General features: G+C 45.1%; 1 protein-coding gene across 2 annotated transcripts in view; it reads right to left on the minus strand.

The window, feature by feature from the left end:
- The window catches only part of EFCAB2 (EF-hand calcium binding domain 2), a 122,152-nt gene that overhangs the window by 66,867 nt on the left and 41,938 nt on the right, over positions 1-13,347 (minus strand). For both annotated transcript variants that reach the window (XM_029583001.1, XM_029583002.1), the window contains exon 3: positions 8,651-8,723. In XM_029583001.1, coding sequence (XP_029438861.1) covers positions 8,651-8,723 — 73 coding nt within the window. The remainder of the gene's footprint in view (positions 1-8,650; positions 8,724-13,347) is intronic.

Below are 13,347 nucleotides of genomic sequence, written 5' to 3' on the forward strand. Positions count from 1 at the left end.
ATCCGCCCGGATTTACGCGAGCAGGGCCTTGCGCGCCGGCGCGCGTAGAGCCCCGGGACGCGCGTATTTCCTGGGGTTTTTTGAAGGGGGCGTGTCGGGGGCGGGACCGGATGATGCGGCGTTTCGGGGGCGGTACCGGGGGCATGGCACCGGCCCGGGGGCGTGGTCCAGGCCTCTGGACCAGCTCCCAGATCGGAAGACGGCGCGCCAGAAGTCCGCTGGCGCGCGTAGATTTACGTCTGCTTCTCGCAGGCGTAAATCTAGGGACAAAGGAGGGGGGGGGTTTAGATAGGGCCGGGGGGGGGGGGTGGGTTAGGTAGGGGAAGGGAGGGGAAGGTGAGGGGAGGGAACGGAGGCAGGCTGCGCGGCTCGGCGCGCGCAGGCTGCCTAAAATCGGCAGCCTTGCGCGTGCCGATTCAGGATTTTAGAGGATACGCGCGGCTATGCGCGTATCTTATAAAATCCAGCGTACTTTTGTTTGCGCCTGCTGCGCAAACAAAAGTACGCGATCGCGCTTTTTAAAAAAATCTACCCCAAAGGAAGGATATGCGAAACTAATGATCCTAAGATGACTTAAACCTCTACTAACACTAAACAATTTCCGCACAGTTTTACAGGCAATGATATTCGCAAGTACAGACTACTGCAACTCCCTACTTTTAGGACTACCACAATCCACAATTCGGCCACTACAAATATTACAAAATTCAGCTGCTAGAATTTTGACTGGCAAAAAAAAGAATGATCACATTACAGGAACACTTGCCAATTTACACTGGCTCCCAATTGAACAAAGAATTCAATATAAGGCTTTATGCATAATACATAAACTAATCCACGATGAAAACGCTGACTGGCTTAACACTGCTCTGCGCGTACATGTCCCACAAAGAAACCTAAGATCTGCTAATAAGGCTCTACTAACTGTTCCCTCTGTCAAAACAGCACGCCTCACGCAAGTTAGGGAGAGAGCACTATCACTGGCTGACCCCGTGCTATGGAACACCATGCCACTCGAAATAAGACTGCAGAGAAACTTCAAAATATTCAGATCCAATCTGAAAACCTGGCTATTTAAACAAGCTTTTTATAAAGATAAAGAGAAGGAAAAAACAGTTGATTGATTAGGATGTACCAAACTAGAAATTGTTATTTGTAACCTACAAATGCACATTAAGGTTAAATTCTTTCTGTCTAATATGCTCCCTACAGACAAACTTAATGTACATACATAGTTTATTGAAGTGAATTGTTACCGCACTATGATGGCACATGATTAATTGTAGTCTATACCACTTACTTTATTCATTATCGTGCCTTGCTGTAAACCGTTGTGACGGTTATCTAACTTAACGACGGTATAGAAGAGCTTTTAAATAAATAAATAAATACATAAATAAATAAAAGGTGAACAGAGGCTACTCGGAAGCATTCTCAATAGGAAGAGGTACAAGACAGAAATGCCTCCTATCACAATTACTATTCGCTCCATATTTAGAACCGCTCACCATTAAAATCCGCTCTGTTAAGGAAATCCGGGGTCTGGTGGTAGGCGACTCAGAGTACAAGCTCCCCATGTTTGCAGATGATGTTCTGTTTATGGTAGCTCATCCAGAGGACTCCTTGCCCTTTTTAATGCAAAATTAGATTTGGCAAAATCTTAGGTCACCAACTGAATGCCGAGAAATCTGAATTTTTGAACTTACACTCCTTCTTGAACAGGTTGCAATTCTTAAGCAGTTTTTCCCCTTTAAAATTGTAGCAGTGGAAGTAAAATACTTAGGGGTGAAAATTGGAGCCAGGATAAATAATCTCATCAATACTAATTATAATGGGAACTGGGACAAGATCCAACAGGACCTACAGAAATGGGATAGAGCACCTTATTCTTAGATGGGAGAATCTCAATAGTAAAAATGAATATCCTACCAAGGTTAAACTACTTATTTCAAACACTCCCAATTCCTATTCCAGAAGACAGGATCAATCTATGGCAAGCTATTGTAGCCCACGAAGCCAGCTCACTCCACCATGGAGGACAAACAATTGATCCGTCTTCCAGATTCCTCACGATATGTCTCTTGACATCCAAGGGCCACTACAGGTGATATTCCTCCACATCTCTTTCCCTATCCAGAGATGGCAGGGAAATGTACTGATTCAAGTGAAAATCCGAGACCACTTTTGGCAAAAAGGAAGGAACAGAAAGCAGCTGTATCGCCCCTGGAGTCACTTGAAGGAACGGCGCCTGGCAAGACAAGGCCTGCAGCTCAGATATTCTACGTACAGAACAAATTACCACAAAAAACACCGTTTTCAATGTCAGCAACCTCAAGGAAAAGTTATGCATTGGTCGAAACATAGGAACTGCTAAGAAATCCAAAACCAGATTGAGACTCCACAAGGGCACCGGTAACCACAAGGAAGGACGAAGATGTTTTACTCCTTTCAAGAAACTGGTCACATCTGGATGAGCCAACAAGGGTCCACCATTCACCTGTCACCTGAAACAAGCAAGAGCCGCTAGCTGTACCTTTAAGGAATTAAGGGTCAACCCTTTATTCAATCCATCCTGCAAAAATTCCAAAATGAGCAGGATCTTAATGCAACGAGGAACCAGCCCTCAATCTGTACACCAAGCCTCAAACACTTACCAAACACATACATATTCTAAGGAAGTGAAGAACTTTCTTGCTCATAGCAAGGTGGCAATCACCGCAGCAGAATATCCACACTTAAGCAAGCGAGCCCTCTCAAGGGCCATACCATAAGACAAAATCGAGTTGGATCTTTGTGAAGAACAGTCCCCGGCTGCAACAGATCACTGTGTGCTGGAAACCAGAGCGGGGTGTCTACCAGGAGATTCTGCAGATCCACATACCATGGTCTCCTGGTCCAATCTGGTGCCACCAAAAGCACTATCCCTCTGTGACTCTCAACCCTCCGAACCATTCTGCCCAACATGGGCCTTGGGGGAAAGGCATACAGACTATTCCTGCACGACAGTATTGATGCGCAGTGAATTCGGATCTCTCCTGTGACTGAAGAATCGAGGAACCTTCGTATTACGGAAGTTGCCAGCAGGTCCAGAAATGAGAGGCTTCTAAGAAAACTAAAAAGTCATGGGATAGGAGGCAATGTCGTAGATTACAATTTCGTAGATTACAAACTGGTTAAAAGACAGGAAACAGAGAGTAGGATTAAACAGTGGAGTGCCTCAGGGATCTGTACTTGGACTGGCGCTTTTCAATATATATATAAATGATCTGGAAAGGAATACGACGAGTGAGGTTATCAAATTTGCAGATGATACAAAATTATTCAGAGTAGTTAAATCACAAGCGGATTGTGATACATTACAAGAGGACCTTGCAAGACTGGAAGATTGGGCATCCAAATGGCAGATGAAATTTAATGTGGACAAATGCAAGGTGCTGCATAAGGGAAAAATAACCCTTGCTATAGTTACACGATGTTAGGTTCCATATTAGGAGCTACCACCCAGGAAAAAGATCTAGGCATCATAGTAGATAATACTTTAAAATCGTCGGCTCAGTGTGCTGCAGCAGTCAAAAAAGCAAACAGAATGTTGGGAATTATTAGGAAGGGAATGGTTAATTAAACAGAAAATGTCATAATGCCTTTGTATCGCTCCATGGTGAGACCTCACCTTGAATACTGTGTACAGTTCTGGTCGCCACATCTCAAAGGGCAACCAAAATGATAAAGGGGATGGAACAGCTCCCCTATGAGGAAAGACTGAAGAGGTTAGGGCTGTTCAGCTTGGAGAAGAGACAGCTGAGGGGGGATATGATAGAGGTCTTTAAGATCATGAGAGGTCTTGAATGAGTAGATGTGAATCGGTTATTTACACATTCAAATAATAGAAGGCCTAGGGGGCATTCTATGAAGTTAGCAAGTAGCACATTTAAGACTAATCGGAGAAAATTCTTTTTCACTCAACGCACAATTAAGCTCTGGAATTTGTTGCCAGAGGATGTAGTTAGTGTAGTTAGTGCAACTGGGTTCAAAAAAGGTTTGGATAAGTTCTTGGAGGAGAAGTCCATTAACGGCTATTAATCAAGTTTACTTAGGGAATAGCCACTGCTATTAATTGCATCAGTAGCATGAGATCTTCTTAGTGTTTGGGTAATTGACAGGTTCTTGTGGCCCGGTTTGGCCTCTGTTGGAAACAGGATGCTGGGCTTGACGAACCCTTGCCAGCATGGCAATTTCTTATGCTGTTATGGACTCCCCAGCGATTCACTATTAGCTGAAACGTCTCGTCTGACAATACCCATTCTCCTGGGTCTAGACTCCACCTGCTGAGAAAATCTGCTATTACATAGTCTTTTCCTGCAATGTGTAAGGATGAAATCTTCTGCAGATGCACTTCCACCCATTCCATAAATTGGTCTATTTCCTGTGACTCTTGCTGGCTCTTGGTTCCTCCCTGCATATTGATGTCGTTGCATTGTCCGACATTATCCAGACCGCTCGACCCTGCAACCTGTTGCCAAACTGTAAGCATGCCAACTGGACCCCACCGGGCTTCCAGCCGATTGATATTCCAGAGAGACTCTTCTTCACTCTAGCACCCTTGCGCTGTCAGTGCTTGACAGTGAGCTCCCAAACTCTGGAGGCTCACATCTGTCATGAATACAAGCCAGTCCTGTGATTTTAGGGAAACCTCCTTTCTGAGATGATCCGCTTGTAACCACCACTGTAGTTGAGAGCAGACCTCCATTGGCAGGTGGAGCCAAATCGAATAATCCTGAGACTGTGGGATCCAATGACATATCAGGGAGTGCTGAAGAGGACGCATATGCGCCCTCGTCCATGCACCACATCCATGGTCACTGCCATTAAAATGAGCACCTGTAGATAGGACCACACGGTCAGGTGTATTGTGTTCATCAACAGACGCATCTGCGCCAACAACTTCTAAATACCCTGCCCTGGTTCTTGACAAACCAAACACTGAGATACTCTAGCGACTGGGATGGCTGAAGACTGCTCTTGGCCAGGTTCAACACCTAACTGAGCTCCTGCAACAAGGAGATCACTTTGCGGGTTACCAGGCAGCTCTCTTCCAGAGACTTGGCCCGAATCAGCCAGTTGTCCAAGTTGTCTCAACTCTGCCACCACCACCACCACCATAGCCTTGGAAAAAGTTCTGGGCGTGGTGGCCAGACCAAAAGGCAGTGCTTGAAACTGATGATGATGATGACCCAAAACCGCGAATTGCAGAAATCGTTGGTACTTTAGCCGGATGGGAATATGCAGGAAAGCCTCGGACAGATCCAAGAAGATCAGAAATTCCCCCAACTGCATGGTCATTATCATGAGCACAATGTTTCCATGCAAAAATCAGTCACCCACAAATGACGTTTGACCCCTTTGACATCCAGGATGGAACGAAAGAGCTCTCCTTCTTGGGCATAACAAAATAAATGGAATATTGGCCCGTATTTTCTTGAGCTGTGGGCATTGGAACCACAGCCCTTAGACTGAGGAGCCTTGACAATGTATACTCCACCGCCTGCCTCTTCTGGTGGGAGTGGCAAGGAGACACCATGAACAAGTCCCAAGGAATACTGCAAAACTCCAGCATATAGTCATTTTCTATCACCTCCAAGACCCATTGGCCTAATGTGATTTCGACCCACCTCTGATAAATGAGAGAGAAAAAAACCCCATCTCCTATTCTCGGGGGTGGGTCGGCACACCTTCATTGGGAGGCTCAGGAGGTTCCACTACCCAAGCCTACGCCACGTCTGGGCTGTCTGGGACAAAAGGTCTGAGACCTACCGAAAGGTCGCTTCACTGTAGGGTTGAAAACGCTTGGATCCCCTAGCACAACCTCTCATGCCAAAGTCTGCTTCTTATCCTCTGTCAATTGAGGAACCAGGGATCTGCCCCACTTATTGGCCATTTTCTCCAACTCGCTCTCAAAGACGAGCCTTTAAAGAACAATTTCATAAGGTTAGCCTTGGAGGTTGCATCTGCTGACCAATTTCTCAGCCATAACTGATATGGGCTGCTATTACCAAAGCCAACCCTCTGGCTGAGGTGCAGACCAAATCACAGCCCACATTTGCCAAAAAGGCAGCCCCTGGCTCCATAACTACCCTGGAATTCACTCCAGATTCATCGACCTCCTGAGAGAGAAGTAAACAAGACCAAGCCACCAGGGAACAACAAAAAGCTATCTGCAAGGTCATCACCAAGGCTTCAAATGCTTGCTTATGATGGCCTCAATCCTTCTATTGTGTGCATCCTTCAAGATTGCTCCTCCCTCCACAGGGATAGTCGTCCGCTTGGAGACGGCACACACAAGTGTGTCCACTTTCGGAAAACACAACCGCTCTCTCACCACTGGATCCAGAGGATACAGGCCTTCCAAGACTCAACCCCCTTTGAAATTAGCCTCTGGGGCGCTCCACTCAAGATCAATCAATTCTTGAATGGCCTCCATAACTGGGAAAAAACAAGAGGTTTTGCACAAAGAATACAAAATGGTATTTTTCTTTGGCTCAGACATGGAATCAGCCCCAGGTACTCCCAGCAACTTTAATGTCTAGGAAATCAGAGCCAGTAAGTCATCTCTATGAAAGAACTGCAACATAGTCCTATACAGTTCCAGTCCCAGAGGAATCTCCCCATCCTTCAGAGAGTAAGGATCAGTCTCATCATCAGTGCCAGCTGGGTCCCTATCAAGAAGACCGCTACAGGCCCATAGAAATCAATGAGAACTAAACAAATGAAATGAATAGGATATCTTTCATTTGTGGTATGAACTCCACTCTTTTCATGGAATCCACACATGAAACAAATGGGGCCCATTTCTTTTGGATACCCCCATTCACTTTAAACAAATGCACAGCCTAATACATATACAGAAAGTTAGTCTAATCTGTGGCTAGTTACATTCGAAAAAATATGATTGAAGTAGGATTTAATTACACTGTATGAATATCAATCGGACCTTATTGTAAACCGATGTGATATCTCTTTTTGAGATGAACATCGGTATATAAAAATCGTAAATAAATAAATAAATCTCAGAGGCACAGCTTACATAACAAAGAGATATTCTCCTAGGCTAAGGGGACATAGATTAAACTATTTTCAGAGGAACAACTCTTTACTCAGATCATGATGGAACTATTGAACATTTGCTAACAGATAGTAATGACTATAACACTAAAATTTTAAAGATTTGGGATAAGAAGGACTTGGGGATATGATAATGTAGTAAGACTCTAGGGAAGAATTCTGATGCAGGATCTTTCACTGATCACTATCGGGCCGATACAGTAAAGTTCGCGGGAGAGCGGGTGAGCGCACAGGTCTCTTTTTCGAAAGGAACGGCAGCTGTCAGCGGGTTTGACAGCCGACACTCAATTTTGCCGGCGTCGGTTCTCGAGCCCGCTGACAGCCATGGGTTCGGAAACCGGACGCCGGCAAAATTGAGCGTCCGGTTTTCAACCCACGAGCCGCAGGCTGCTTTAAACATTTTTTTTTTAATTTTTAACTTTTTTTTAACTTTTGGGACCTCTGACTTAATATCGCCATGATATTAAGTCAGAGGCGCCGGCACCGGCACCTGGCAGAAATTAACGCCTACTTTGGGTAGGCGCTAATTTCTTAAAGTAAAATGTGCGGCTTGGCTGCACATTTTACTTACTGTATCGCGCAGGAATGACTAATAGGGCCATCAACATGCATTTGCATGTTGTGGGCGCTATTAGTCTCGGGGGGGGGGGGGGGGGGGGGGTTTGGACGCACGTTTTCGAATAAGGGGTAAAGCTAGCTCGTCGAAAATGCACATCCAAATGCCGGTTAACAGTGTGCTCCACCGAAGCGCACTGTACTGTATCGGCTCCTCCGGAGCGCACTGTACTGTATCGGCCTGTATATATGTGGATTGCAAAGGCACTGTTTTCCACTGTACTGTAGATGCACAGCATTTTTCACCTTTCCTGGATTACCCACAGAGAGCTGTGAGGGAATTAGAAGGCTTGACTAAACAGATCTCTATCTTTCTTTAAGCCAGTCAAACACATAACTATGCATCTGCACAGCAGAAAGAAGCTTGGCCTTGTTGCACTTCAGAAGTAGTGGTACTGTCAATGGTCATGTCATTTCATAGAATACATAGATGCTGTCTTTAAGAGTCTACATGTGGCATATCTAAAACTGACTGCAAAATAATTATACCAAGAGATCCATATTGAGCAAACCGGGGAGGAGGAATGTTATTTGGGTATGGCATACTTGGATATTCAGAAGAATATAACTGGATACGTATTTCGCTGAATATACCCAGCTAAAGCCACAGTTAAATGGATTTCTTTAAAGACAGCTCTCCAGCATGACCATACTTACTTTATCCAGATAACGCTGAATATCAGCGCTAACAGACTAAAATTAAAGCCCACCTCTAGAACACTCCAACACTGCTTCTTTTTTATTCAGGTAAGCTTTAGCTGGGAAATGATTTACCCAGCTAAAATTTATCTGCTGCAAGGGGTAGGAAATTGAAAATTTGGGATTTGTTTGGTTAACTCCTGAACTTAAGCTGGAGAATAAACCTTTGAATATGGACTCAAGGTACAAGCTAAAAGGAAAAACATGAAACACTTACTTCTGCAATCATATCATGAAGCTCCCCTTCACTTGGACAGCAACCCAGCGATCTGATAATAGTACCAATCTCTCTGAAAAACAGATCACTGGAATCAGTACACAATAGGCAAACACTTGGAAATAAGGGTGGAACATATTCTTTATTTATTTCATTTAAAATATTTGTCATCTGTCTATATTGGAACATACCATGCTAGGTGAATTACAGGTCAGCATAAAACAATACAAAGAAAATTAATACCATATAATGATTTTGTTGTTAAATACAATATTGCACTTATTGCCAACTGTGACATCTGAAAGCCACATGAGAGAAATGCAATCTTGTCATAATAAAAATATTGGTAAGGTTGCAATGGCACACAAAGGGTTGACTAAAACATAAAGATAACTGGGAAGTTTTAAAGTTTGCTACTCTAAGATTTGCAGATTAACAAGGGTGGTGGTGTAGGTGCAACCTACAAGAGGAAGGAAACAGGACGAGAATGTGTTGAAAGCATCTACCTGCAGTAAAATGACATGAGTCAGGTGGAACTTGTCCACGTCTGTCCTTGAAAGCTCATGCCTCAATAAATTGGTTGCCACTCGCCTCATGTCATTTTTGCTACATAAGACTAACACGGCTATTCCTCTGAATATCTATACCTGCAGAAAAGTCACAATTCTATTCTTACATATGGCAATATGTTCAGAAGGTAAATATCAACCATGAAAAGATGAAAGTTTTCCTATTCCTCCATTGAAGGAGAACAAATTACAGTGTTTCACTACATGGGCCATAGTTTCAGCTGCATGGCCACAATCTGTCTTGTCCTTAATTTTCCATTTATGGAAGAGATATGCATCAACCTGTTGATGTTCTACAGTAATTCATGGAAAACTGATTTCAACTTATAAGGGCTCTAGGAGGGAAAAGAGTTGGGCTTTTCACCTCAAAGAGACTGGCATAACAGACAGAGACAGAAACTCCGATACGCAGCAAGGCATCCAAAGGTAGGAGCACAATGTGAGCACAGGGCGAGAAGCCCACTGAGCTGCACAAAAACCAATAAAGGTCAGTGCTTCCAATCAATTCATTCTGACTAGCATCAGTAGGCCTAGGATCCCATAGGTACAGGCAAAGGGACACATTTACTAAGTACAAGAGAAAAAAGCTCTTAGATCAAGATCGCAAAAAGTTTTTTGTTTTTTCATTTTTGATGTCACAAGATAAAAATCAGCTGGGGCTAGAGAATGCAGCAGAAAGAAAACTGAAGTTCATTATCAACCGAATAACAATACAGATTGGGCATGCAGAGCGACGCCCAAAATATGTCCAAAAAGAACAGCATGCATGGAAACCAAATGTCTACCCGGAGAAAAAAATGGCAAGAAGCATCAGGGTCTGCAGCAGATCCTACCCGCTGAACTACTACAAGTCCAAGTTCTGGATAAAAACCAGAATGATGAGGCATGAAGGGCTACTTCTCCACTAGGAGCCCCATGCCAAGATATTGAGCAGGGCAATGAGCTGTGACTGAAACTCAGCTAAATGATGTACTTCACCATCAGGGGAAGCCAGGCAACAGGGAAGCCTCTTGGCCAGGGATCTGGCCCAAGCAGGGAAGGATTTCATTCCTTCTATGAAAGTACATGTGATGACCACTCCCATGTGCCCCTGGCTTCCTCCTGGACTATCAGACTGAAAGTCAGAAGAAGTGAACAACAAGGCTGCAAGACAAAGGAAACAGCCTCCAGGGTGAAAATACAATTGGGAGACTTCCCAACCAATCCCAGCAGGGAGTTGCCTCTGCCCACAGAGCCCACAGAGTCCATCTACCCTCAGTAAACATAGGCAATGTATATTGAGAGAGTCCTAGACTCCAGCAAGGTGAGAGTAATCTGAAGATGTCCGGGAACCTCTCTACTCAGAGCAAAAACAGGAATGCTATAAGAAGCAGCCCCTGTGGAAAAGGACTTCTTCGCAGATCTGAAAACTCTGTGTTACTAGAGGAGAGTAGTCTGACCAGCAGAGCAGACTGCCCATCAACCAAACAAAAGTATCAAACCTATGACTTGAGAGAATACCGTGACACACAAGTGGAAATGCTGTTATGACTCAGGTTCCGGCTTAGGTGTGGCACAGGATTGCAAGTCAAGGCTGAGGCCGCTTTTCTGACTAGCCAGCCCCCTTCTCTGCAGGTTGGGTGCTGGGGGCCAGTAGGGCTTGGCTACAGCAGCAGTACTTCATGGTGAATGTTTATAGGCTGGAATAGGCTGGACAGAGTGGGTGCAGATATGGACAGGAATTGGAGCTTTAGTGCTGGCAAGGACTAGAAATGAAGCATGAGTGCAGGCAAGGACTAGAAATGGGGCTTAAGTGCAGGCAAGGACTGGACAAAGACATGACAGGACAGGGCAAGAAAAGGACAACATGGAACAAGGAACATAAAAGTCTGAAGGCAGCAATACAAGTAGCCCTTAGGACGCTAGGCAAGTTAAGGCCCCGAGGGGTAAGACAAGGAGAGGCCTAGAAAAGCCACAAAGCAAGGCAATGCCTAGACAGACCAGAGGGCAGGGAAAGGCCTGAGTAGGCAGCGACCAAGGTAAAGAACAAGAAGATCCAGAGGCTACAAGTCAAAGGTGGGCCTGGATAGGTCACAAGGCAAGGAGCAAGAAGGCCTGGAGACCACAAGACAAGACAAGAAGCAAGAAAGCCCAGAAACTACAAGACAAGGCAAATAAATAGCAGCCAGGTCAAGAAACCAAGGGCAACTCCATGCAAAGGCACTGGTCTAATAGTGATACAAGGTTATGTAGGGCTGGAGTTTGAGTATGGTGCAGGCAAAGAGGAGGAGCTTGGCAAGGCAGGTAGCTAAGCTCACTGAGGGCTCCTGGAGGCCAGAGTATGGTGCAGGCAAGGAGGAGGAGCTTGACAAGGCAGGTAGCTAAGCTCACTGAGGGCTCCTGGAGGCCAGAAGGCTGTACCACAGGCATAGTCAGGCTGGCAGTGAGGAGATGGCTCTGATGGCTGGAAGCAGGGCTCATTAGAAACGTCTGCTGGTGAGGAGGCATTATTGCAGAAGTCAACAGGGTAGGATGAAGCTTCATAGCAGGTGAAATCCTAACATATCCACACAGACCCACTGCCTTGTCAGGCCACGAATGCATTTACTGACAGGGTCACTTCTGAAAGAGGAAAGAACCACCTTTAAGTGACTGCAAAATGGGGGGGTTCGCTTTTGTGAGATTCTCCACCCCCAAAGGAAAATTGGTTTTTACCTGCTAATTTTCGTTCCTGTACTACTCTGGATCAGTCCAGATCGTGGGTTGAGCCTCCTGTCCAGCAGATGGAGACAGACCAAAACTGTAAGGGTATCCTATATCAGGACAGAGCCTACCCTACACCCCTTCAGTATAAAGTACTTTCAAAGCAGATATAACTTCCCAAAGATCAAGCAAGCAATAAGAAAAAACTAACAAATTGAATAAGTGAACAATAGAAAGGATTATGTATGAATAAAAACGCTCTTGCATACAATTTTATTTTCATCTGTTAGATGCTTCTGGTGCCTTTAGTAATAGTAGACAATAAATCAGATAATTGAAAAAACCTGTAGAAAAAGACAGAACATTCGAGCGGACGTATCAGATCTAGTACGGACGGGTGTCTGGACTGATCCGTGGTACTACAGGAACAAAAATTAACAGGTAAGAACAATTTTCCTTTCCCTGTACGTATCCGAATCAGTCCAGACCGTGGGATGTACCAAAGCTTCCCTAAACAGGGTGGGACCGAGATAGTCCCGCTCGAAGAACCTGCCGCCCGAAGGAGCCAAAGACTGGTGCCTGCGCATCCAGACGGTAATGACAAGCAAAAGTATGCAGGGATTTTCAAGTATCTGCCCTACATATTTCCTGCGGAGAGACCGATCGACTCTCCACCCAAGAAGTAGCCTGAGACCGTAAGGAATGAGCTTTTAAGCCTTCTGGCACGGGCCGACCCTTACAGATGTAAGCCGACACAATGGCCTCCTTTAGCCAACGTGCGATAGTTGCCTTGGAAGCCTTATTACCTTTATTTTGCTCACTCCACAGAACAAACAAAGTGGTAAGAGACCCGAAACTCATTTCTAACCTCAAGGTAACGCAGCAAGACCCATTTCATATCGAGGCGCTGCAGATCACCCCCAGCTGTATTTGCTACTTCTGACGAAGAAAAAGCCAGAAGTTACACGGACTGATTGACAGGAAAAGAAGACATGACCTTTGGCAAGAAAGAAGGGATACCCTTGAATCCGAGAAACGTAGAAAAGGCTCTCAGCATGACAATGCTTGGAGCTCTGAGATTCTTCTGGCTGAACAAATGGACAATAAGAAGATGGTTTTGAGAGTCAAATCCTCGAGCGTAGCCCTCCTTAAGGATTCAAAAGGAGCTTCACAGAGAACCCGGAGAACCAAGTTAAGATTCCACGAGGGACAAATAACCCAGACTGGAGGATTCAAGTGCTTGGCTCCCTTGAGGAACGGACGACATCCGGATGAGCCACCACTGAATAACCGTCAATGGTGCCTAAGAGGGAACCGAGAGCGGAGACCTGCACTCGCAAGGAACTGGACGACAACCCCTTGGCGAGACCGTTCTGGAGAAAAGAAAAAACCTGTGAAACCAGAGCCTTACGAGCTGAGATACCCGAGGCGACACATGCATTTTCA

This window comes from Rhinatrema bivittatum, chromosome 17 (genome assembly GCF_901001135.1).
Source record: "Rhinatrema bivittatum chromosome 17, aRhiBiv1.1, whole genome shotgun sequence".
In the NCBI taxonomy this organism is placed as follows: Eukaryota; Metazoa; Chordata; class Amphibia; order Gymnophiona; family Rhinatrematidae; genus Rhinatrema; species Rhinatrema bivittatum.